At 43.0% G+C, this 26,666-nt stretch overlaps 1 protein-coding gene across 6 annotated transcripts in view; it reads left to right on the top strand.

Annotated features, from left to right (window-relative positions):
* The window catches only part of LOC110508335 (rho GTPase-activating protein 12), a 148,981-nt gene that overhangs the window by 72,456 nt on the left and 49,859 nt on the right, over positions 1-26,666 (top strand). For 2 of the 6 annotated variants that reach the window (XM_090225847.1, XM_090225845.1), the window contains exon 1: positions 5,656-6,551. The exons of 3 other annotated variants lie outside the window; for them this stretch is intronic. In XM_090225847.1, coding sequence (XP_090081973.1) covers positions 6,525-6,551 — 27 coding nt within the window. In that variant the 5' untranslated portion in view covers positions 5,656-6,524. Of the gene's footprint in view, positions 1-5,644; positions 6,552-26,666 lie in introns of those variants that run through there. One more of the 6 variants, XM_090225846.1, reaches the window with a different exon arrangement.

Here is a 26,666-nt window from a genome sequence, read left to right as displayed (position 1 = left end):
ACCTATTGCAGACTCAGTCTTCCCAGCCTGGTGCAGGTCTACAATTTTGTTTCTGGTGTCCTTTGAGAGCTCTTTCGTCTTGGCCATAGTGGAGTTTGGAGTGTGACTGTTTGAGGTTGTGGACAGGTGTCTTTTATACTGATAACAAGTTCAAACAGGTGCCATTAATACAGGTAATGAGTGGAGGACAGAGGAGCCTCTTAAAGAAGAAGTTACAGGTCTGTGAGAGCCAGAAATCTTGCTTGTTTGTAGGTGACCAAATACTTATTTTCCACCATAATTTGCAAATAAATTCATAAAAAATCCTACAATGTGATTTTCTGGATTTTTTTTCTCATTTTGTCTGTCATAGTTGAAGTGTACCTATGATGAAATTTACAGGCCTCTCATCTTTTTAAGTGGGAGAACTTGCACAATTGGTGGCTGACTAAATACGTTTTTGCCCCACTGTACAGTGCATTCGGACAGTATTCAGACCCCTTCACTTTGTCCACATTTTGTGACATTACAGCCTTATTCTAAAATTGATGAAATTGTTTCACCCCCTCATAAATCTACACACAATACCCCATAATGACAAAGTGAAAACAGGTTTTTAGAATTTTTTTCAAATGTATTAAAAAAAACTGGAAATAAGACATTTACATAAGAATTCAGACCCTTTAGTCAGTACTTTGTTGAAGCACCTTTTGAGAGTGATTACATACTAAAGACTTCTTTGGGTATGACTCTACTAGCATGGCACACCTGTATTTGGAGAGTTTCTCACATTTCTTCTCTTCAGATCCTCTCAAGCTCCGTCAGGTGGGCTGGGGAGTGTCGCTGCACAGTATTTTCAGGTCTCTCCAGAGATGTTCGATTGGGTTCAAGGCCAGGCTCTCAAGGACATTCAGAGACTTGTCCTGACACAACTCCTGCGTTGTCTTGACTGTGTGCTTAGAGTCATTCTGTTGGAAGGTGAACTTTCACCCCCAGTCTGTGGTCCTGAGCGCAATGGAGCAGGTTTTTATCAAGGATCTCGCTGTACTTTGCTCTGTTAATCTTTCCCTCATTCCTGACTAGTCTCCCAGTCCCTGCTGCTGAAAAATATACCAATGGCATGATGCTGCAAACGCCATGTTTCACCGTAGGGATGGTATTGGCCAGGTGATGAGTGGTGCCTGGTTTCTTCCAGACGTGACACTTGGCATTCAGGTTTCATCAGACCAGAGAATCTTGTGTTTCATGGTCTGAGAGTCCAAGCTGAGGAGTGGCTTCCATCTGACCACTCTACCATAAAGGCCTGATTGGTGGAGTGCTGCAGAGATGGTTGTCCTTCAAGAAGGTTCTCCCATCTCCACAGAGGAACTCTGGAGCTCTCTCAGAATGACTATTGGGTTCTTGGTCACCTCCCTGACCAAGGCCCTTCTTCCCTGATTGCTCAGTTTGGCCTAGTGGCCAGCTCTAGGAGGTGTATTGGTGGTTCTAAACTTCTTCCATTTAAGAATTATGATGGCTTTAATTAATTTTGCACATGAGGTCTCTTCCCAGTAGATTTACTGGGCATGATGATGAATACAGGATTTGATGTCTCCACTTGAAACAGGAAGGGGATATGTAAAGGGATCAATAGATGGGATACCCAATGCGCCAACAGTTTCCATTGTTCATTTTGAGGTTAAAAGTTTCAGGGCTGATTTCTTAAGGACAGAGACTGCTGCATCAGTGTCTACTAGGAATATATATATTTTCTCCCAGTATCTCAATATCAATTAGTGTATTTTCTGTTCAGAGAGTAGTTTTTTGTAACATCTGTAGGGGTGTTTCCTCTTCTTCATCTTCTGTTTCCGCCTCATCCAATTGTTTCTGCCTCATCCAAAAGGGTCATTTACCCTCAGGTTTCTGGGGGGTCCATTCCACTCCTCTCGGTCTTCATTTTCTTGGCAGTCTTTGATGAAATGTCCTGGTTTACCACAGTTATAACAGACTGGTATATGATTCCTGGTCAGGGGCGAGACCAGAATGTTGTAGGACTATTTTTTTCCCCCCACCCGCTCCTGGTAATCTTCAACAGTCTCATCAGTTTTCATTGTTATAGAGTGGATTTTCTGCCAGTGTGTTTTGAGAAAGCTGCTTTCACATTGTTGAACACTGCAGTAAGCTGATTTGTCCATCCCTTTCTTCATTGCTGTCCCAGTCTCCTTTGCACTGGGTCCACTTGAATTTCAGACAGCGGCAGAGTATGTCTTCAATTTCTCTGGTTGTTGGATTGTACATTGTTACTATAGCTCGTACTTCAAATTTCACTGCATCTTTAGCAGGATCAGTGACATATTTTACTAATGCCTTTACTTCATCCGCATCCCACAGTCTTTCCAGTGTTATGGGTGCTCCTCCCTGTAGGTTGGGGTATTGTTTGAGGGGCATATTGAATACTCTTTATTGTGTGGCTGGTGAAAGGGGTGGCATGGGGGTCAGCGGCCGTCCGTCATGGTCCACATAATCTTCAAAGCGTACTGTTGGATTTTTGTGTCACTGTGGCCTTGCAAGATCTATTCCAGTCAGTGAGTAATTATGTTCAACTGGAGTTCCTAAACCGTGTATTTGTGGAGTGATTTGAGGTGACTGGGAAGGTGGTGGCACTTGTCCCCCTATGGCTTGGTCTTGGAACTGTGGTTGGGGCTGCAGTAAAGGCTGTGCTATCGATTGGGCTGTTGGAAATGCTGGATACAGACTGTTCTCTTTTTTCTTTGCTCGTGTTCTTCTCTCACTTTCTTCTGTTTCCTTTGTCTACTTCCGTCATCATTAATCCTTTCACTGTGCTTCCCTTCAATACGTGTGCTTCTCTTTTCCTTTTTTGAAAGTCATCCCATTTAACTTTTATTTTCTTGTGTTTCTTCTCTGCCTCTTTTCTCTGGCTTCTTCAAGTTTCTCTGTACTGACAGTCCCATTTAAAGGGAATGCTCCATTTGTCCATTTAACTGTTTAAATGGACAGGTCGCCGAGGTTCAGGGCAACCTGTATTTTCGTTCTTACTATGACACATCCCCATTCTCTCTTGTTGTTCCCTATCCTGAAAGAGGCACACTTTAACTATAATCTGCAGTACTGTTGTTGTTGTAAAATAAAGTCGTATCTCCCTAAAAAACTGCATTATTGGTCCAATTCAATTTTGTCTTTCTGTAGTAACTCTCTTACTTTTATAATACAGGAGTTAAGATATAAATTCCTCACGATTCCTTCCTTCACACCAGTATTCTATTCATACCACCAATTTAGTAATAGTAATCTCTCCTTTCCTATCTTCACACAGAATCCTGACATGAAGTCCACACATAATTTCTTAGGCATTCACTTCCACACCACCAGCAACGATCAGCACAGCGCAGGCCGCCTAGGAGGTAGCAATGATCATGTTCTTACTCAATCTTTTGAATGGTCCTGTCAGTGCCTCACTACCTGTAAATCAGATGGCCGGTGGTGGTGGACAGAACCCCACATAACGTTATCAATCGAAGTCCACACAGAACATAGTGCAGTTCACAGAAATTGCTTAGGCATTCAGACACACACATTCCCTTCCTAATTACACACACACACACCCTTCACACAGAATCCCTCCACAGAACATTCGTTCAGTTCACAGACAACTTTCAAAGGTATTTTTTCAGACACGCACACACCATGCACACACACTCAAGACACACGTTCCCGCTTCTTGTTGCATCTTTACGAAGTTCCCAGAACATTTGTGTAGTCACTTGAACTACTGAGGTATTCCCAGAATGCCTATGTAACGTTATTAACGAGGTTCCCAAAACCTTTGCCTAGTTCTCTCTTAGTACAGGGATCCCTTAAACACCATTACTTCATTTAACCTCAAGAGGTGGGACCCTCGACAACAGCCAGTGAAATTGCAGGGCGCCAAATTCAAAACAACAGAAATCCCATAATTAAAATTCCTCAAACATACAAGGATTTTACACCCTTTTAAAGATAAACTTCTTGTAAATCCAGCCACAGTGTCCGATTTAAAATAGGCTTTACGGCGAAAGCACCCCAAACAATTGTTAGGTCAGCACCTAGTCACAGAAAACCATACAGCCACAAAGTCAGAAATAGCGATTCAATTAATCACTAACCTTTATGATCTTCATCAGATGGCACTCACAGGACTTCATGTTACACAATACATGTGTGTTTTGTTCGATAAAGTTAATGCGTCCCACAGTGGAGGTCTGGTCAGGGTGGGTCCTCGTCCTCTTTGGCGAGAGGGGAATTTCCTTCTTTGGTCTTCTGAAGAATACGCCACCAGACCTTCAATGATGGATCATGTCGAGAAGATCAAATATCCTGTTTCGTGACGCCAGAATTGTTGCGGACCACTGAGGACTCAAATTAAAAGTAAATGAAGCAATCTTATCACAGCCGGAGAGGTTCACTAACTCAATACAAGCCTGATGAACACGCAGTCCCTTTATACTGCTACACAAACAAATCATAAGCATGGTTGGTTCCTGCATGAGATTGACTGATAGCACACCAGGCTTCTTACCTTGAAAATGAGATACTCCTTATAGTTCCCAGAGCAATGTTTAGGGCATACTGCCAAATTGCTTATCAGTGGTTGTGTGGATTCCTCCTTCGTACAATCAGTCACTCGCATGAACCCAACCAAGTAGGTGAAGAGAAAAGCAGCATTGTGCTAAAAATATGTTCGTACACACAATAAAATATCCATCACATTACATCATGCAACTCTTATGTTTGGATTTCTAAGACATTCCCAGGGTTATAGGCCTATCACAACTAAATAAATAATTTATATTATTGTGATGGTGTAGGCTATATTAAATTAATTTATTCAATTTTTTAAATGTCGATGTTCCAAAGGCGTGCATCAACAGCTTGTATGTGTGGAAGCCTGGAGATGCTAAATATGTTTCTCTTCATTAACGGTGAAATACAGTGAGACAGGCATTCATTTGCATGACAATTACCGGCTGACAAAATGTCATGATCACCACAGCCCTATCCTAAATCAGCACTACAACTCTGCGACGCTGGATAAATACAGCACAACCCCTGCGCTCTGTTGTACTACAGTGTACAGTAGTAGTGCATAATGTTGAATGTCACAATCTAGACCTAATGTAGAGGTGGGACTGAGCCTTTTCCCTCTACACCTGTTGTAGAGGCGGAGGGTGTGTTCTGTGTTCTTGCTGGGAGCGACCCTGGCACTCAGCCCACCCCTGTGTTGTTTGCTCACTCGCTCTCTCTCGCTTTCTCTTGCTCTCTCTCGCTCTCACTCTCTCCCTTCAGTCTCTTGTGTAAGAGACCAAAGGGTAGGGTAAGCTTAGTAGAGGAGGCTCAGGGGCTTAGCTACATCCCAATGATCTGTAAAATTATCACAAATGTAAAAACATTTGATTGGTGTAGGCATGGGCTAGTTTCCATATACCAGACACTTCCTTTCTAATCAAAGAAGGAAAGTAAACAAGTGATCATGGGGACTCACCCAGTGTCCTGCATTCCTTCCTTCACTCTCTCTGTTTATCGCTGTCTCTAGCTCCCTCTCCCACTCTCTCTCTGTCCCCTGCCCCCCCCCCCCCCCTCCGCCCACATCTGTCCCTCCCTTTTTTAAAATCTTCTGCCCCTCTGTTCCGGCTCTCTTCCAACAGCTCTGTTTTAGATGGGGCGGAAATCGATTGATACATATCGCAATATTTTTGAATGATATTATATGGATATTTGACTCAAAGTATATGTTATTTGCTACTGTAGGTACCGTTAGGTAGTGCTAGTCGTCTGTACCTGCACCAACATTTTTCATCTCTATAGCCTGTTTTCCATCTTCTTTGTAAATAGTGAGCCGGCATGTTTTCAGCACTTTTATTTCCCCGACTGATCAAAATGTGTTTTCTCTTTTTCTCGTCTCTCTGCAGCAGACATATAGTGATCAATATGTTTGGAACATCAAATCTAAGTACTGAATCGCAATACTATCGTATCGGCACCTAAGTATAGTGATAATATCGTATCGTAAGGTCCCTGGCAATTCCCAGCCCAACACAGTGGCCGCTCTTATGTGAAGCTTTTCTTAATCCCACTGTGAGCTTGAATTGGAAATCTGCGGGTGCGTGTGTGTGCATTAGATTGTACGGGGTGGGGGGAGTTGTAACTGATGGGACGGGCTGTGCTGAGTGGTATTGCATGTGGATTGGTTGGAGCACGGTGCCAGCAGCAGCAGCGGAGAGAGAGAGCGAGAAACTGGCTGTTAAACCAGCCAGAGAGAGTAGTGTCACTGAGCTTGGCATGCGTGCTTTCTGTTTTATGTAAGTGTATTGGTCTGTGTGTAGCTGGCAGTGTCCTTCCCTAGCACAGGCAGCAGTGTCAATCTAGTGTGCCTCGATGATAGTCAGTCGGTGAGTGAGTAGAAAGAGAGAGAGAGAGGGCTGCATTTTTTGTCTCTTCACTGCCCCTGCACCAGCACCACAGGATAGAACACTGAGGATCGAACACTGCATCAATCCAATAGGGACGCCATGTACCCAACCGACGAGACGGTTACGGTAAGACCACTGGTTACACACACACACACACACACACACACACACACACACACACACACACACGTTATGTTCTTCTATCCTTGTGGGGACCTACAATGACTTTCAAACTCCTGTTTTCCCTAATCCTGATTGTAACACTAAACCTAACCCCTAAGTTTAAAATAACCTTTATCCTCATGGGGATGTGGTACCACGAGGGAGAATTTTCCTTGTTTTACTATCCTTGTGGGGACTTTGGGGGATTTTATGTCCCCACCAAAGATAGAAGAACACACACACACACACACACACACACCAAACAGGAACAACACACAGGAAAGTCAACACAGGACTTATAGTAGTTTGTCTTTCGAGTGATCTGTTTTTAACTCTTTTGTTTGGACTGTGTATAATTAACATTTTACCTCTGCTTGCAAACCAAATTACCCTCTGGGGTCAGTCAAGTTGTATTAATTGGCTCAAAAGCACAATACAATTGACAAAACATACCACAGAGGTGCACATTAAAACTGACATACCTACAGTAGAAAATGATGTCAAGTTCATTTCTCAACTCTTAATATTTTGCTAATTACACTCACTGGAGTATCTGACATAGACTTTAAAAAAGCACCCGCAAGAACCAGTTCCACTGGCTGCTGGTAAGCTTTCTTGACTTGGACATTCATTTCTGCCAACACATGGCTAACCTTTGTTTAGCCAGCTGAACAGCTGCTACTAGTGAAAATGTAGCTAATAGGCTATGTTAGAGTTTACACTTCCAATTATAATGTGGATGTCAAAATTATGAAAAGCGATCAACCTAGTCTATTCATTTTGAAATGCTGCTTACTTGTCTTTGCCATTTATCATTCACCTGACGCTATGACAAGTATTGCTAACAAACTCAGTTTAAAAAAACGTCCTCTTACTGTCAACTGCGTTATTTTCAGCAAACTTAAAATGTGTACATATTTGTATGAACATAACAAGATTCAACAACTGAGACATAAACTGAACAAGTTCCACAGACATGTGACTAACAGAAATGTAATAATGCGGGGTCAAAATCAACAAAGGGGGGGGTCAAAATCAAAAGTAACAGTCAGTATCTGGTGTGGCCAGCAGCTGCATTAAGTACTGCAGTGCATCTTCTCCTCATGGACTGCACCAGATTTGTCAGTTCTTGCTGCTAGATGTTACCCCACTCTTCCACCAAGGCACCTGCAAGTTCCCGGACATTTCTGGGGAGAATGGCCCTAGCCCTCACACTCCGATCCAACAGGTCACAGACATGCTCAATGGGATTGAGATCCGGGCTCTTCGCTGGCCATGGCAGAACACTGACATTCCTGTCTTGCTGGAAATCACACACAGAACGAGCAGTATGGCTGGTGGCATTGTCATGCTGGAGGGTCATGTCAGGATGAGCCTGCAGGAAGGGTACCACATGAGGGAGGAGGATGTCTTCCCTGTAATGCACAGCATTGAGATTGCCTGCAATGACAACAGGCTCAGTCCGATGATGCTGTGACACACCGCCCCAGACCATGACGGACACCACCACATCGATCCCACTCCAGAGTACAGGCCTTGGTGTAACGCTCATTTCTTCGGCGATAAACGCGAATCCGACCATCACCCCTGGTGAGACAAAACCGCGACTCGTCAAGTGCAGAGCACTTTTTGCCAGTCCTGTCTGGTCCAGCAACGGTTGGTTTGTGCCCATAGGCAACGTTGTTGCCGGGTGATGTAAGGCAGGTCCTCACCAGACAACAGGCCTCAGTCCAGCCTCTCTCAGCCTATTGCGGACAGTCTGAGCACTGATGGAGGGATTGTGCGTTCCTGGTGTAACTCGGGGCAGTTGTTGTTGCCATCCTGTACCTGTCCCGCAGGTGTGATATTCAGATGTACCGATCCTGTGCAGGTGTTGTTACACGTGTCAGCTGTCCGTCCTGTCTCCCTGGAGTGCTGTCTTAGGCTTCTCACCGTACGGACATTGCAATTTATTACCCTGGCCACATCTGCAGTCTTCATGTCTCCTTGCAGCATGCCTAAGGCATGTTCACACAGATGAGCAGGGACCCGGGGAATCTTTATTTTGGTGTTTTTCAGAGTCAGTAGAAAGGCCTCTTCAGTGTCCTAAGTTTTCATAAATGTGACCTTAATTGCCTACTGCCTGTAAGCTGTTAGTGTCTTAGAGATCGTTCCACAGGTGCATGTTCATTAATTGTTTACTGTTCATTGAACAAGCATGGGAAACAGTGTTTAAACCCTTTACAATGAAGATCTGTGAAGTTATTTGAATTTTTAGGAATTATCTTTGAATGACAGGGTCCTGAAAAAGGGATGTTTCTTTGAGTTTAGGATGGGGCTCCCTGGGTCACTGGTTTGCCTGTGCAAGAAAAGGTTAAAGACCCCTGTTTTATCAGATGCTCTTATCCAGAGCGACTTTAAGTCAGTGCATTCAGCTAATTTTAGTAGTTTACGTCATCATAAAGCAAACCGATGCACAACAAGCCGCTGATGGCAGCTGGGGATTTCAAATGAAAATATACTGTCTCTGCACTGTGAGCACTAGGCCATTATCTTTATTGGCCTGCAGTATTTTATTATACTTAATTTGTGACATAAAATACCACGTTATTACACACAAGCTCTGTAAGCATGTATATGTAACTTTGAGCTTAGTAGTGCTACACATGCATGCATTGCACACACTATGCTATACACAAATGCATTGCACACACACACACACACACACACACATAGAGAGACATCATACACACACCGTTGATGTGGCTGCTTTCCGTTTGAGTAGGGCTTAAACCCATCCAGGTACCACAGGCTGGTCCTATTGTTTAATTGTTTATTCTTTAACATCCCAATCACAGCGCCCATAGAATTCCTTGAAAGATAAGAGGACAATTTTCTTACAAGATCTGCTGCACATCAATAAGCAGTGACTAACTGGGCGCTTGAGATTCATAGTTTGATCTAGTCTTGATAGGGATGATTGCATGGCATGCCGCGGGGTGGTGACTAAGCTAAGAGGGTGAGTGTGCAAAGCGCATGCCATATTACATAAGCGTCCCGGGACGAATTGAGGCTATGTAACATTTGTCTGGACAGCTGGCTGGTGAGAATAACCTGGGGGGGGGGGGGGGCAGAATATGTTCCGGACAGAATATTTTGTAATATTGCTTTGTGGATTTTAATGTTATTGTTGCACAGGAGAGGGGAGAGAATCACACATTTCACTGCAGCTGAAATGATGCAGCTTTGCGTTTTAATGTCTGCGACTGGGTGTCCTTTGTGTGTCCAGTATTTTATTGGTGCTGTAAGTATTAGCTGGTGATAAACAAATGTCCCCTTTGCAGACTGATAGTGCCATCTTGGGATGATTTCATGAATTTATCATTGGTTGACTGGTTCCATAAATGCTGCCAGCTCAAGAATCGGTACGAACCCAAACAATCATATCGTTTGGGATCTACACACCTCCTGTTTTCAAGGAAGACCGAGCCTAACCAAATCAATCCTTGAGCAGCGCTATACACTCTGCCTAGTCATTCAGTGACTCAAACTTAGAGGCAAGCAGAGACAGACCTCATTCCTCACATCAGAAAATGAGGAATTTCAGTGTACACTGTCATTTCTCAGACAACTGTAAGTACATACAGTATGGTTATTTGACACTTTTTGACTGTTCGACTATTTAGATTTCTTGTTGTGCAAATATTTTTTTTTACATTTTTAGAACACAAGGCCCACACTCGAAAAAATATGTGCACATTTATCTATATGCCAACAGATTGCAACAATGCTTGATTTATCATAACCATCACACATAACAAATGTGCTAAATGTGCTAAATTGACCCATATTTTTATGTATTTATTTTTATTTCACCTTTTATTTAACCAGGTAGGCAAGTTGAGAACAAGTTCTCATTTACAATTGCGACCTGGCCAAGATAAAGCAAAGCAGTTTGACACATACAACAACACAGGGTTACACATGGAGTAAAACAAACATACAGTCAATAATACAGTAGAAAAATAAGTCTATATACAATGTGAGCAAATGAGGTGAGATAAGGGAGGTAAAGGCAAAAAAAAAAGGCCATGGTGGCAAAGTAAATACAATATATCAAGTAAAACACTGGAATGGTAGATTTGCAGTGGAAGAATGTGCAAAGTAGAGAGAAATAATGGGGTGCAAAGAAGCAAAATAAATAAATACAGTAGGGAAAGAGGTAGTTGTTTGGGCAAATTATAGATGGGCTATGTACAGGTGCAGTAATCTGTGAGCTGCTCTGACAGCTGGTGCTTAAAGCTAGTGAGGGAGATGCGTGTTTCCAGTTTCAGAGATTTTTGTAGTCCATTCCAGTCATTGGCAGCAGAGAACTGGAAGGAGAGGCGGCCAAAGGAAGAATTGGTTTTGGGGGGTGACCAGAGAGATATACCTTCTGGAGCGTGTGCTACAGGTGGGTGCTGCTATTGTGACCAGCGAGCTGAGATAAGGGGGGACTTTACCTAGCAGGGTCTTGTAGATGACCTGGAACCAGTTGGTTTGGCGACGAGTATGAAGCGAGGGCCAGCCAACGAGAGCATACAGGTCGCAGTGGTGGGAAGTATATGGGGCTTTGGTGACAAAACAGATGGCACTGTGATAGACTGCATCTAATTTATTGAGTAGGGTATTGGAGGCTATTGTGTAAATGACATCGCCGAAGTCGAGGATTGGTAGGATGGTCAGTTTTACAAGGGTATGTATATATATTCATTCAATAAAAAAGCAAGTGCCATTTAAGATTGATTTATTGAAACCGTAATATCAACTGGTTAAATTATATCATGGAACTCAATCTTCAAAAAGGTAGTGACCTCAGCAGTGGAGCTTGCTTGTAGAAGCCTAAGGCTTTGCAATGGCATTAGCCTTTTTTTGTTCATTTAGCAGACAAGACACTCTTATTTCCTCAGCCCTTATCACAGTCAAGTCAGATCTATTTTATTGTAAAAAAGAAGAAACATGACGTAATACAACAGAATAAAATGTAACAGAATATTTTTCCAAATGGAAAAAAGTTGCCAGTGCGAAGTGATACACATCTCTTATGCCTTGAAGGGTTATCATTTGAAACGGGGCTCAAACCAAAATCTGTCTTTTCGATATGCACACATTCGATTTAGTTTATTCTTCTTTGGAAATTTCAAATGGATCAAACAAATTTTTTTTGTTGCATATTTTCAGTGTGGAAACTGTTTTTATTTAGGGGGGGTTATAGCCTAGGTTAACCCATTCTAAATGGCACGAGCAGTTTGCAAAGTAGCTTAAGCGGAAAATAGACGGGATGCAATTATTCCAAATCTGTAGCTCTTTGTTGAAACAAATTTTCCTACTTCAATCAACCAGTCTATTTTGAATTTGTGATAACTGTCGTCATTTGGCAAGGAGTGTAGCTTGTGTACCCCATCAGTTAGATACATTATAATAGGCATTTATTTCTATAGGCTTAACCGGAGCTTGTGCTTGCACCCTTAGCACGTGTGTGGAGGGAGCGGTCAGAACACAATTGAGTGAATGAGACATGGAGGGGAAAGATAATTTAGGGAGATGATCAGTGTATTTTTTGTTTTACCCCGCAAGCGCACATGTACAAATGGAACACTAGCGTCAAAGCAAATGAACTTTGCCTTCAAGACAAACATTTCCCTTGCCCGTTCTGGAAGCTGCAAAGCACATTCCACAAAAGTTTTACATTATATAAAAAATTGAAAAAGCAATCTCTGGTTAGTTCGGGCTTTGACGTCCGTTCCAGCACTTGATCGCTCATGCCCATCCCTACACATGGGCAGGGCCCCAATCTATATTTGTTTTGTAAATGGAAATTCTACTGTGCTAAGAGTGCTCTGACATTTAAGCTAGTGGGTGGTGGTGAGGGAGAGCATTGGGAAACGCATGCATGGTGGTTTGGTTTAGGGGCTCCCTTCCCTTCACCACAGAAATGTAAACCTTAGGGGCTCCCTTCCCTTCACCACAGAAATGTAAACCATAGGGCCTAACTAAATCTAGTCTACTCTTTCAATTTAGTTTATTGTGGTAAAAACCTAAGAAAAAAAATGTTATGTTCTGTCAAGTTAACATAGATTCCCGGTTGAGAAACAATATAGAATTGCAGGAAATGGTTTATTTTGAAAATGCTAACATGGGGAGAATCCCCCATTGTATACAAAGTCAGGCAACCATGAAAGACCTATTGTACAGGTATGATTGAAGAACGAAGCAGGTGTTACTTATATGATATATATATATACACACACAGTGCCTTGCGAAAGTATTCGGCCCCTTTGAACTTTGCGACCTTTTGCCACATTTCAGGCTTCAAACGTAAAGATATAAAACTGTATTTTTTTGTGAAGAATCAACAACAAGTGGGACACAATCATGAAGTGGAACGACATTTATTGGATATTTCAGACTTTTTTAACAAAACAAAAACTGAAAAATTGAGCGTGCAAAATTATTCAGCCCCTTTACTTTCAGTGCAGCAAACTCTCTCCAGAAGTTCAGTGAGGATCTCTGAATGATCCAATGTTGACCTAAATGACTAATGATGATAAATACAATCCACCTGTGTGTAATCAAGTCTCCGTATAAATGCACCTGCACTGTGATAGTCTCAGAGGTCCGTTAAAAGCGCAGAGAGCATCATGAAGAACAAGGAACACACCAGGCAGGTCCGAGATACTGTTGTGAAGAAGTTTAAAGCCGGATTTTGATACAAAAAGATTTCCCAAGCTTTAAACATCCCAAGGAGCACTGTGCAAGCGATAATATTGAAATGGAAGGAGTATCAGACCACTGCAAATCTACCAAGACCTGGCCGTCCCTCTAAACGTTCAGCTCATACAAGGAGAAGACTGATCAGAGATGCAGCCAAGAGGCCCTTGATCACTCTGGATGAACTGCAGAGATCTACAGCTGAGGTGGGAGACTCTGTCCATAGGACAACAATCAGTTGTATATTGCACAAATCTGGCCTTTATGGAAGAGTGGCAAGAAGAAAGCCATTTCTTAAAGATATCCATAAAAAGTGTTGTTTAAAGTTTGCCACAAGCCACCTGGGAGACACACCAAACATGTGGAAGAAGGTGCTCTGGTCAGATGAAACCAAAATTGAACTTTTTGGCAACAATGCAAAACGTTATGTTTGGCGTAAAACAACACATCATCCCCACTGTCAAACATGGGGGTGGCAGCATCATGGTTTGGGCCTGCTTTTTTTCAGCAGGGACAGGGAAGATGGTTAAAATTGATGGGAAGATGGATGGAGCCAAATACAGGACCATTCTGGAAGAAAACCTGATGGAGTCTGCAAAAGACCTGAGACTGGGACGGAGATTTGTCTTCCAACAAGACAATGATCCAAAACATAAAGCAAAATCTACAATGGAAAGGTTCAAAAATAAACATATCCAGGTGTTAGAATGGCCAAGTCAAAGTCCAGACCTGAATCCAATCGAGAATCTGTGGAAAGAACTGAAAACTGCTGTTCACAAATGCTCTCCATCCAACCTCACTGAGCTCGAGCTGTTTTGCAAGGAGGAATGGGAAAAAATGTCAGTCTCTCGATGTGCAAAACTGATAGAGACATACCCCAAGCGACTTACAGCTGTAATCGCAGCAAAAGGTGGCGCTACAAAGTATTAACTTAAGGGGGCCGAATACTTTCGCAAGGCACTGTGTATATATATAGGCCTACTGATTTGATTAGTGTCGACAATGGAGAAGTCAACTGCTGCTTTCAAAAACCCCATGTTTAACACCTGCTTAATAATGCCATTTAAATATCATTAGCTTTTATAACCATCAATCTGTTTTTTTTGTATCATATTTTGGACCAGAGTGAGGCTCTCGCTCCACTTCCTAATGTTCCTGCAGTGAGGATTCAATATGGTTCAACACCTTAGAGCCCTCAAAGCTCATTACTAAATTACTAAGCTAAGGTCCCTGGGACTGAATACCTCCCTCTGCAACTGGGTCCTGGACATCCTGACAGACTGCACCCAGATGGTGAGGATAGGCAACAACACATCAGCCACGCTGACCCTCAACACGTGGGTCCCTCAGGGGTGTGTGTTTAGTCCCCTCATGTACTCCTTGCTCACCCACGACTGCGTGGCTATGCACAACTTCAACACCACAATGAAGTTTGCTGACAACACAATGGTGGTAGGACTGATCATCGGTGGCGATGAGACTGCCTATTGGCAGGAGGACAGAGATTTGTCAGTGTGGTGCCAGGACATCAACCTCTCCCTCAACGTCAGTAAGGCAAAGGAGGTTATCGTGGACTACAGGAAACGGAGTGCAGAGCACAATCCCATTCACAAAGACAGGGCTGTTGAAAGATTAGTGGAGTCTGTGTGGGTAGCTGGACAGGTAGGATGACTGACAGTGAAGGTGAACAGGTGGTCACGTGTCAGGTGACAGAGGAATGGATGAGACTGAGGCAGGAATTCCTTTAACCATAAAGTGGTATATTTACTGAGTAGTCTGTGCTGCATCACAAAGGAAACAAATAACATGTATCCAATCAAATTCATAATTAAAGATCAAATCATATCATTCATTATTAAGGGAATTCAACAGTCCAGTCCATTAAGAAGTCAATAGTAATCATCCGCGAGTCATTTAGGCTCGTAATTGTTTATCATAAATCATGAAAGAATACAAACGGTGAATCTATACAATCTATAATCCCCATTATCAAATTCAATCAGTTAGCAAACAATGACGTTTCTCATTTCACTCTTTCAATTGTCTTCATGTGTACATATAATTAATTTCAATACATATGAACCATATCGATTGCATAATTGGCCTATGAGGATCCGTAGGGCCGTGATCATTGACAATTCACATTACACAATATGTTTGAAGCGTGCGCTCCAAGCTGCGCTCCGCGGTAATAACTATAAACAATAACTGATGGCCCATCTCCGGATCGCAACAGATAGTTCAGATGAAAGGTAACAGAGTCAGTGGACTTACGTGGATTCATGGACGCACAGAACTTCTGGATCAGATGGAGTTAAGGAAGAGAAGCAGCGAGATCAGGCGATGGCAATTTCCTCCTTTTATGGAGTTGAGCTCTGTCGGACATTTCCACCTGACCTAATTAAAGCGCCCTCTGGCCCAGCTGAGTAAATGGCAATGAATTAAAGGATTATTCCACCAACGCCATGGGCCTTTTCTACAGCTGTAGTAGAGCGGGTCGAGAGCTTCAAGTTCCTCGGTGTCCACATCATTAAGGATCTATTTTGGTCCAAACATACTCCAACACAGTCATGAAGAGGGCACGACAAAGCTTCTTCCCCCTCAGGATTCTAAAAAGATTTGGCATGGTCCCTCAGATCCTCAAAAAGTTCTGCAGCTGCACCTTCGAGAGCATCTTGATTGGCTGCATCACCGCTTGGTATGGCAACTGCTTGGCATCCGACCGCAAGGCGCTACAGAGGATAGTGCGTACAGCCCAGTACTTCACCGGGGCAAAGCTCCCTGCCTTCCAGGACCTCTATACGAGGTGGTGTCGGAGGAGTCCAGCATCCAAACCATAGACTCTCCTCTCTGCTACCGCATGGTAAGCAGTACCAATGCACCAAGTGTGGAACCAACAGAACCCTGAACAGTTTCTACCTCCAAGCCATAAGACTTATAAACAAGACTGCTAAATAGCTCATCAAATGGCTACCCAGACTATCTGCATTGACCTTTTTTTGCACTGACCTTTTTATGCACACACACTGGACTCTCACATACTTACACTGACACCCCAACACACACACACACACATGCACATACATACTGCATATGCCTACACACACACTGCATACACTTTCACACTCAGCACATACGTTGCTGCTAGTCAATTTACCCCTACCTACAGTTGAAGTCGGAAGTTTACATACACCTTAGCCAAATACATTTAAACTCAGTTTTTCACAATTCCTGACATTTAATCCTAGTAAAAATTCCCTGTCATAGGTCAGTTAGGATCACCACTTTATTTTAAGAATGTCAAATGTCAAAATAATAGTAGAGAGAATTATTTATTTCAGCTTTTATTTCTTTCATCACATTCCCAGTGGGTCAGAAGTTTACATACACTCAATTTGGTAGCATTGCCTTTAAATTGTTTAACTTGGGTCAAACGTTTCGGGTAGCCTTCCACAAACTTCCCACAATAAATTGGGTGAATTTTGGCCCATTCCACACGCTTTTTCCATTCTTCCCAAAAATGTTCTCTAGGATTGAGATCAGGGCTTTGTGATGGCCACTCCAATACCTTGACTTTGTTGTCATTAAGCCATTTTGTCACAACATTGGAAATATTATTGGGGTCATTGTCCATTTGGAAGACCCATTTGCGACCAAGTTTTAACTTCCTGACTGATGTCTTGAGATGTTGCTTCAATATATCCACGTAATTTTCCTCCCTCATGAGCCATCTATTTTGTGAAGTGCACCAGTCCCTCTTGCAGCAAAGCACCCCCACAACATGATGCTGCCACCCCCGTGCTTCGCGGTTGGGATGGTGTTCTTCGGCTTGCAAGCCTCCCGCTTTTTACTCCAAACATAACGATGGTCATTATGGCCAAACAGTTCTATTTTTGTTTCATCAGACCAGAGGGCATTTCTCCAAAAAGTACGATCTTTGTACCCATGTGTAGTTGCAAACTGTAGTCTGTCTTTTTTATGGCAGTTTTGGAGCAGTGTCATCTTCCTTGCTGAGCGGCCTTTCAGGTTATATTGATAGGACTTATTTTACTGTGGATATAGATACTTTTGTTTCCTCCAGCATCTTCACAAGGTCCTTTGCTGTTGTTCTGGGATTGATTTGCACTTTTCGCACCAAAGTACGTTCATCTCTAGGAGACAGAACGCGTCTCCTTCCTGAGTGGTATGATGGCTGAGTGGTCCCATGGTGTTTATATTTGCATACTATTGTTTGTACAGATGAACGTGGTACCTTCAGGCGTTTGGAAATTGCTCCCAAGGATGAACCAGACTTGTGGAGGTCTACAATTTATTTTCTGAGGTCTTGGCTGATTTCTTTTTGATTTTCCCATGATGTCTAGCAAAGAGGCACTGAGTTTGAAGGTAGGCCTTGAAATACATCCACAGGTACACCTCCAATTGACTCAAATGATGTCACTGTGCCTATCAGAATCTTCTAAGCCATGACATCATTTTCTGGAGTTTTCCAAGCTGTTTAAAGGCACAGTCAACCTGGTGTATGTAAACTTCTAACCCACTGGAATTGTGATACAGTGAATTATAAGTGAAACAATTTCTCTCTAAACAATTGCTGGAAAAAGTACTTGTCATGCTCAAAGTAGATGTCCTAACCGACATGCCAAAACTGTAGTTTGTTAACAAGAAATTTGTGGAGTGGTTGAAAAACGAGTTTTAATGACTCAAACCTGTGTATATAAACTTCCGACTTCCGAAATAGACCTGTATAGAACTGTATATGTAAAGCACATAGCTACCTCAATTACCTCATACACCTGCACATTGACTCGGTACTGGTATTCCCTGTTTATAGTCATGTTACTTTCTACTCCCTATATATGTTATTTTTACTCGTTATTATTCATTATTCACTGTCACTATTTAAATGTGTTCTTTTTGATCTCATCTTTAACTCTGCGTTGTTGAAAAAGGACCCATCAGTAAGCATTTCACTGTTAGTCTACACCTGTTGTCTGCGAAGCATGTGACAAATAACATTTGATGCAGGTAATCGCCAGAAAGCAGAAGTGGTCTACCAGTATAAAAATGGTGGCGCTAAATGAGCGTCTCTGTCGCGGTTCCTGATGTTCACCTAAAGGTTCTGTTCAAAAAGAGCATTCACTAGGCTACACTGACGAGTCACTTTAGCGGCCACTGGCAAGTCCCGAAATGGGCTTTGAATCCTAGGAAATTACAAACAACATATGTGGTTTACTTGTCCCGATGCGATGCCATGGCCATATAAATACATTGTGATTTTTATGGATAGCAAAGGGACCTTTTTTAAACTAGTCAACACTTGCTGTTACGACGTGGGAAAAGTATGGAAAACACTGACAACTTTTGCCCCATGCCCATAGGGCTCTGGATGCTTTCAACAGGCTAGGTGCCTTTTATGATTCTTTTAGATTGTCTTTATCAGTGAACAACATTTCATTGAATCATTGGTCTTTTATACCAGTTTCAAGTGCCTATTCAAGCAATCTAGAGTAGAAATCACAGCCTTCTACTAAACCTATCATCGAGTGGCCAATCGGTGGTGAGGCAGAGCTAGGGAACATGGGATATCCCTTATTCCACTGTGGACCGATGAACAGACTTGTCTCTTCATCCCGCGACCCTTGACCTTGTGTGGTCATATTAACGCTCCAGCTTGACGGCTCTCATTCATTCACGCCGCACTCCAGAGGAACTGCGTCCCAAATGGCACCCTATTCCATTTATAGTGCACTACTTTTGACGAGGGCCCTGGTCAAAGGTAGTGCTCTATGTAGGGAATAGGGTACCATTTGTGACTCAGGTCCTCTGGAGTGAGATTGATCTTACTCATTATGACCGTGGCAGTGAACCAGTGACACTAGCAGTTGGCGCTGATGACGACTATGAGAATCTCATAATCTCACTCTAAGCCAGGGATGGGCACCTGGCGGACCAGGCCTGCGGATCAATTTCCCCCAAAATATACAGTACCAGTGAAAAGTTTGGACACACCTACTCATTCAAGAGTTTTTCTTTATTTGTACTATTTTATACATTGTAGAATACTAGGGAAGACATCAAAACTATGAAATACCACATGTGGAATCATGTAGTAACCATAAGTGTTAAACAAATCAAAATATATTTTATATTTAAGATTCTTCAAATTAGCCACCCTTTGCCTTGATGACGCCATGTGTTATTTCATAGTTCTGATGTCTTCACTATTATTCTATAATGTAGAAAGTAGTAAAAATAAAGAAAAACCCTTGCATGAGAAGGTGTGTCCAAACTGTTGACTGGTACTGTATATACTTAGGAACTCAGTCAGTTCTCCACTTACTGTTGAGAGTAGCATAGTAGAATACTTAAGGTGCAATTTCCGGTGGCCCCCAAAAGGCTACGGCTGGCTCTGACTGCATGTGAGGTATGGATGTTGGTACACAGACCCGTGAGCCACTGCGGCCCCTCATGATGAATTCAGTTTTCTTGTGGCCCCCATCAAAGTTGCCCATCACTGCTCTAAGCTGTATGAAAACCAGGCCTTTGTGATTGAAAGATAATACCAAGCCAAAACACTAAGGACTGACCCTTCTCAATCAAGCTGCAGACAGAAACAGTAACACTCAATCACAGAACTCAGCTCAGAAAGTGACTGATCTGAGGCTGCTGTCTGATTGGTTTACATTGGTTTACAGTCAGGAGGTGGCTGGTCTGTGTCTGCTATCTGATTGGTTTACAGTCAGGAGGTGGCTGGTCTGTGTCTGCTGTCTGATTGGTTTACTGTCAGGTCCCTCCTGGTCAAATCTCCTCACCCCTTCTTACCCATGACTGTCTATGCATGACTCAATCTTAGATCACAGATTCTTCTGTTAGGCTTGCCTTCATTCTACTCATCTTCCTCTTAATCCTTTTGAGTCTTCTATGGTGCTACTGCACCACACAGTGTCCATTCTGTGCCTAGTTCGCCTCTGAGTACCAGCCCTAATCCTTTGGAACATTATCTGTGTTCAGAGGCACTGCAGTGTGAGAGTAGGTCAGTCTGCAGCGCAGCCTCTCCCTCTGTCACCAACAACTCAGTACTGGCTGGCTGATGTGGGTTGGCTTAGAAACCCTAGTCGGACTCCCCTGAGAGAGTAATTGATCATCGCAGGCAGAGTTCCAATTTTAACCAGCCTGCCTGGGCCTTACTGCGCGGAGAGAGAGAGAGAGACCCAGAAAACAGGCCAACTCTGTTGCTCCAGTTCTTCAGAATCTACAGTCATCTACAGTCGCTCGCTCTCTCTTTGACCCATTTCACACTCCTCTTCTCCCTGTCTTAAACAGCATCATGTATCAACCTGTCCCCCTCTTCTGAAAGATTGAAGAAAAAAAAGTATGGGAACATTTATCTCCTCAAGCAACAAAGATTATTTTTTTTAAAGCCACGTGTCCCTCCTCCCTATCCACAGGCACATGTTATAACAGCACACCCCTGCCTTTATTACACAAGGAGAGAGGAATGGTATGAGGAAGGGAACATACAACTATCACTGTGTCCCAAATGGCACCCATATACTGTCCACTACTTTTGTCCACAGCCCCATGGGCCCTGCACTTTAGGGAATAGGGTGCTAAGTCAGATCCCACACAGCCAGCCAGTGGCATGTCAAGACCTCACCTACTAAAACCTTTGAGGCAGGGAGAACAGGAATTTAGAAGGGAAAATATATTTGAATCAACATATGATTGCAAGCCTGTTGGATTAAAAGTAAATTACTTACAGTAATTCATAACCAGTAGTTGCCTCACCTCACCAAGGTGGACTAAAGCAACTCGACATCCTTAGCGGAGGCCCTTATAGAACAGTAGGATAGTGTTGAGTACTGTGAGGATATGCAGAGCACACCTCTAGTAACACCACAGCTATTTTAATGCCATAATGCCATATATTTATCAGCGGCTCATCAAACAAATGGGCGAGGAGAAAAACCAGATGTTGCCTTTCACAAACAATTTGTGTTTTCTCCTCAGAGAGCGGCGTTAACGGTTTTATGAATGGCTGCCGTTTAGGCCCGCCGTCTATCTCACCACCACCCTGCCAGCGGAGAAATGTGAAATTGAAAAAGGAGGGGAAATCAACAAATTGAATAATGAGGGAAGGAAGGCAGACAGCGAGGCAGACAGGCTGTTTGTTAGCTGGTGTAGCTAGCTGGTCTTCCAGAAGAGGCCAGGCGTTGGTTGGTTGGTTGGTTCTCAGGGCAGACTGAGGTTGTTTCTGAAATGTACTATATAGTGCACTACTTTTGAGCAGAGCCTACATGGCCCAAAAGTAGTGCATGATAAAGGGAATAGGGTACCTTTTCACACACAGCTGGAATCTCCAGGGCCTGGCTCTGAGGAGAGAGAGGACTGTAGTCTGCAATTACTCCAATGACCAAGCAAATACTGCAAGGTCAAACAGAGTCTCAAATGGCACCCAATTCCCTATGTAGTGCACTACTTTTAGTTGTTAGCGTGTTAGTTGTTAGTACAATAAAGCCCCTGACCAGTGACCACCATCATGCCATGGATCTTTGGACATAGTAAAATGTCTCATTTGTCTTTAGCGCCAGACCCTAAACTAACACAGAAGTACCACTTGGCAATGCTCTTCAGGAGCATTGAATTCCTGAGTTGGCTATATAGGTCTAGGTCTGTATCGGCCACACAGCCATGTCAAACACATTTAGCTGGGCAAGAAATAGGCTAGCAAGGTATAAAATCATCCAGCAAATGCCCAGGCAGACAGTCTAGCTAGTAGCTAGCACATGGAAGTGGTATTTAAGAAGAGTTGAATCCAGGACACCTGATCTGTTGACTTTTCCCAGGCAGCAGTATCCAGCAGGACTAGACACCACAATCTCTCGCGCTACTACTGTGGTTGGGAGTAGGGCAGGCTGGTAGAGAGCTGATCTTCTCTCGCGCTCTCTCTCGCGCTCTCTCTCGCCTTCTTTCTTTTTCTCTCTCCCTCTGTGTTCTATCTCTCTTGACCTTGGTCTGAGTAGGAGGGAGGGCATGGCCACTACATGATGCTGATTATCAGGCTCTTGCCAAAACACAGGAGCAGCACCAAGGTTGAGACACTAGCGACAGAAAAAGAGTAAGTCCCAAATGGCTCCCTATCTGCTCTGGGACCCGATCAAAAGTAGTGCACTAGGGAATAGGGCACTATTTGAGATGCAGCCAGAGACAGAGCAGTCACTGCGTCAGCGTCTCTCAACACTCTCTACTTCCTGTCCTTTTGCTGCTGCTGTCTCTCCTCCACCTTATCTCCTCTCCTCTCTGCTGACAGATACAACTGCTGGGTGATGCATCAAGAGGATGTGGCTCTAAGGCTGGCCGCAGTTAAGACAGTAAATATTAAGCATCCTACTGTCTCTCCCACCACGCTACTCTCATTAATCTAGTCACAGTTTAGGATGTATCCCAAAAGGCACTTTCTTCCCTATATAGTGCACTACTTTTGACCAGAGGATCTTGTGGTCAAAGGTAGTGCACTATATAGGGAATAAGGTGCCATTTGAGACACAGGTTGCAGAGGAAAAAGTATACACTAGGCTATGGCCTTGAAGTAGTTTACGGATGGGCTTTTTTTCGATCAGGGATAGAATGTGAAATGGATAGCGTCGGCTGCCAGGCAGGCATAGACAAGGTTCATTGAAGTGCAATTCTGACAGACTTGATTTGATTCATAGTTATTCTCGCGTGTTGAGAATCTCAACTGTCCTTGAAAAACCGTTATCTTTCCATTCAGAATTTCTGTCATTTAAACCCGAACTGCCAAACATGTATTTCTGGTTGGCAACACTGAACAAAAACACCCCTCAAAACCAGTTGAGCAAGACTAATGTTTTCTGTGGGATGCAGCGAACACAGAATGTAGGTGAACTAAACACATTATGCCTATACGGTGTCTGTGTACTCTACGCAGAGGCACAAAGAGTGCTGCTATAGATAAGTAGAAATCAAAGCTCTGTGTCAGTGGGGAAGTAGAATATCAGTCGGTTCTTGAGCTCTACACACACTATACACACACTATACACACGCACAGTATACACTTACAACCTTTAGCCAAGTAAACTCTCACACATTCTCTGTCAGTACCACTCTCTCCTTCTCCCTCCCTCTTTCTGTGTCTGACAGACATTGTCCCTCTCATGCCAGCCCTATTTGAAGAGAGAATACGGACAGCACAGTCACAGCAGCTCCAAATATAATGTGACTCTGAGCTGCTCTAATCGTTGAGCCCTGTCATTCTGAAATGTCATAGTGTGCCATATCATGCTGGCTCTGCTCTCCTTGGCCTTTCAGGCAGCACATGTTGCTGTGTTGTTGTTGTTAGCTGAACTCCTCCCAACTGGTGAGTAACGCCCGTAATCTTGAGTCAGCCTAGATTCCTTTTAGTTGAACTAATCTTCCTTTAGGGGTTAGTGTGTTTAGTAGACTGTTTGGGTTTCCTGTATATACTTTCTTGTTGTGCACCTGGCACGTTGTGCATGGGCAAATTGATTGAAGTTGAACTGAGAAAGGTTCTACACCTGCATTGCTTGCTGTTTGGGGTTTTAGGCTGGGTTTCTGTACAGCACTTTGAGAGATCAGCTGATGTAAGAAGGGCTATAGAAATACATTTGATTTGATTTGTGAAGCACAAGTACAATGTCCTCAATCTTGTGTAATTATTTAGATAATGTGATAATTTATGCACACAGGACTCTCTAGTTCCCGTCATATTTTCAGTCTTAGGTCATTTTCATGTAAAAGGACCCATGAGCACCAACATTTTGAAGTTCATAGGAGAATAATTAATTGGCGGTCAAATTAAAGCGAAGTACATTTTTTCATGTTTTATTGAGACAAACTCTTTTCAACCATTTTAACATCCAAAGAATGAGGAATAAGCAAAGACTTTGATTTACTAGAAAACATCTACAGTACCAGAAAAAGTATTGGAAGGTATTAGAAAGACTTCAAAACACAATAATGTTGAAGTAAAGACCTCAACTAATATTAACACTTATACTGTATCTAGGTTTAGGATGTGTTTTTCTTCCTTCTGTAAGTTTAAGAAACATTACCTTGTGCCTTGTAATTCCATTACCAAAAATCCACATTCTTCAGATTTCTCTCCCTCATGAAATCCACATATCTTTCACCATAGTCGCTAATTTCTCTCCCTCACAAAGGTAAGAAGTAAAGGTAGACCTACACTACATGACCAAAAGTATGTGGACACCTGCTCGTCGAACAATACATTCCAAAATCATGGGCATTAATATGGAGTTGGTCCCCCATTGCTGCTATTACTGCCTCCACTCTTCTGGGAAGGCTTTCCACTAGATGTTGGAGCTTGCTTCCATTCAGCCACGAGCATTAGTGAGGTTGGCACCAATGCTGAGCGATTAGGCCTGGCTCACAGTCGGCGTTCCAATTCATCCCAAAGGTGTTTGATGGAGTTGAGGTCAGGGCTTTTTGCAGTCCAGTCAAGTTCTTCCACACCAATCTCGACAAACCATTTCTGTATGGACCTCGCTTTGTGCAAGGGGGTATTGTCATGCTGAAACAGGTAAGGGAATTCCCCAAACTATTTCCACAAAGTTGGAATCACAGAATCATCTAGAATGTCATTGTTTGTTGTAGCATTTAGATTTCTCTTCACTGGATCTAAGGGGCCTGAACCCTGAAAAACAGCCCAAGGCATTATTCCTCCTCCACCAAGCTTTATAGTAGGCACTATGTATTGGGGCAGGTTACATTCTCCTGGCATCCGCCAAACCCAGATTAGTCCTTCGGACTGCCAGATGGTGAAGCCTAATTCATCACTCCAGAGAACGAGTTTCCACTGCTCCAGAGTCCAATGGCAGCGAGCTTTACATCATTTCAGCCGATGCTTGGCATTGTTCATGGTGATCTTAGGCTTGTGTGCGGCTGCTCGACCATGGAAACACATTTCTTGAAGCTCCTGACGAACAGTTCTTGTGCTAATGTTGCTTCCAGAGGAAGTTTGGAACTCGGTAGTGAGTGTTGCAATCGAGGACAGACGATTTTTACATGCTACACTCTTCAGCACTCGGTGGTCCCATTTGGTGAGCTTGTGTGGCCTACCACTTCGCGGCTGAGCCATTGTTGCTCCTAGAGGTTTCCACAACAATAACAGGACTCACAGTTGACCGGTGCAGGTCTAGTAGGGAAGAAATGTGTCTTGTTGGAAAGGTGGCATCCTATGATAGTGCCACATTGGAAGTCACTGAGCTCTTCAGTAAGTCCATTCTACTGCCAATGTATGTCTATGGAGATTGCATGGCTGTGTGCTGAATTTTATACACCTGTCGGCAATGGGTGTGACTGAAATTGCCAAATCCACTAATTTGAAGGGGTGTCCACATACTTTTGTGTATATATAGTTTATCAATGAATTAGTGTTTTCACTGATAACAATTTTGTTTGTCAGTTAAGTGACAAACTCAAAACGTTGTTACAATATTGGTAACAGAATTGATGAAAAATTGGTAACGGAACTTCTGCTGATAACTGTTTTTGTTTTTCTTTCTGGTGGTCAAAGCAAGAGGGTGAAAAGGTTAATGTCACCTCTCCCAGCTCTTACTGACTCCTACCCATGAGCCCTCTCTCTCTCCATCTACTGTAACCAGCATCGTCACCCACTGAGCACCGACCGACACCGGATGTCCATGGATGTTGAAAAATACTCAGAATATTCATTATTAAGCATTTCTGTGTATTACAGATCGGGACACATGAGGAATTTCCGTTACTGGCTGTAAATCCACTTCACGTACTGTAGTTTAGTGTATATTGTTAAAAGTAGTCCTTGTTTATTTTAATTTTTTTTAACCTTTATTTAACTAGGCAAGTCAGTTAAGAACAAATTCTTATTTTCAATGACAGCCTAGGAACAGTGGGTTAACTGCCTGTTCAGGGGAAGAACAACACATTTTTACCTTGTCAGCTCGGGGATCCGATCTTGCAATCTTTCGGTTACTAGTCCAACGCTCTAACCACTAGGCTACCTGCTGTCCCAAAGGTGGCATCCTTGTGCATGGAGTCGTATGGTTTGTTAAACTGTGGAATAGCTGTTCCAGTTGGTACTGTAGCTATTTGTCTTGTCTTTGAAGAGTCCTTCAAAGCAACTGTACACAAAAGCGAACCTCTTGTTGAAAACGGCCAATGTGGCATCGATATTAGTCCGAAAATTGACCAAAAGATTTAAGTAGATAATTTTGTAATAAAATAATAAGACCTGTCCCATTACGCAGTGTCTCGGACTTGTTGACAGAAGACGTCGCCAGTGTTCTGTTGAAAGAACACTTGTCTCTA

Source organism: Oncorhynchus mykiss, chromosome 28, assembly GCF_057628025.1.
Source record: "Oncorhynchus mykiss isolate SJ-2025 chromosome 28, ASM5762802v1, whole genome shotgun sequence".
NCBI classification, from domain to species: domain Eukaryota; kingdom Metazoa; phylum Chordata; class Actinopteri; order Salmoniformes; family Salmonidae; genus Oncorhynchus; species Oncorhynchus mykiss.
Note: the sequence above shows the minus strand (reverse complement) of the source record. Positions and strands in the feature narration are given on the sequence as shown.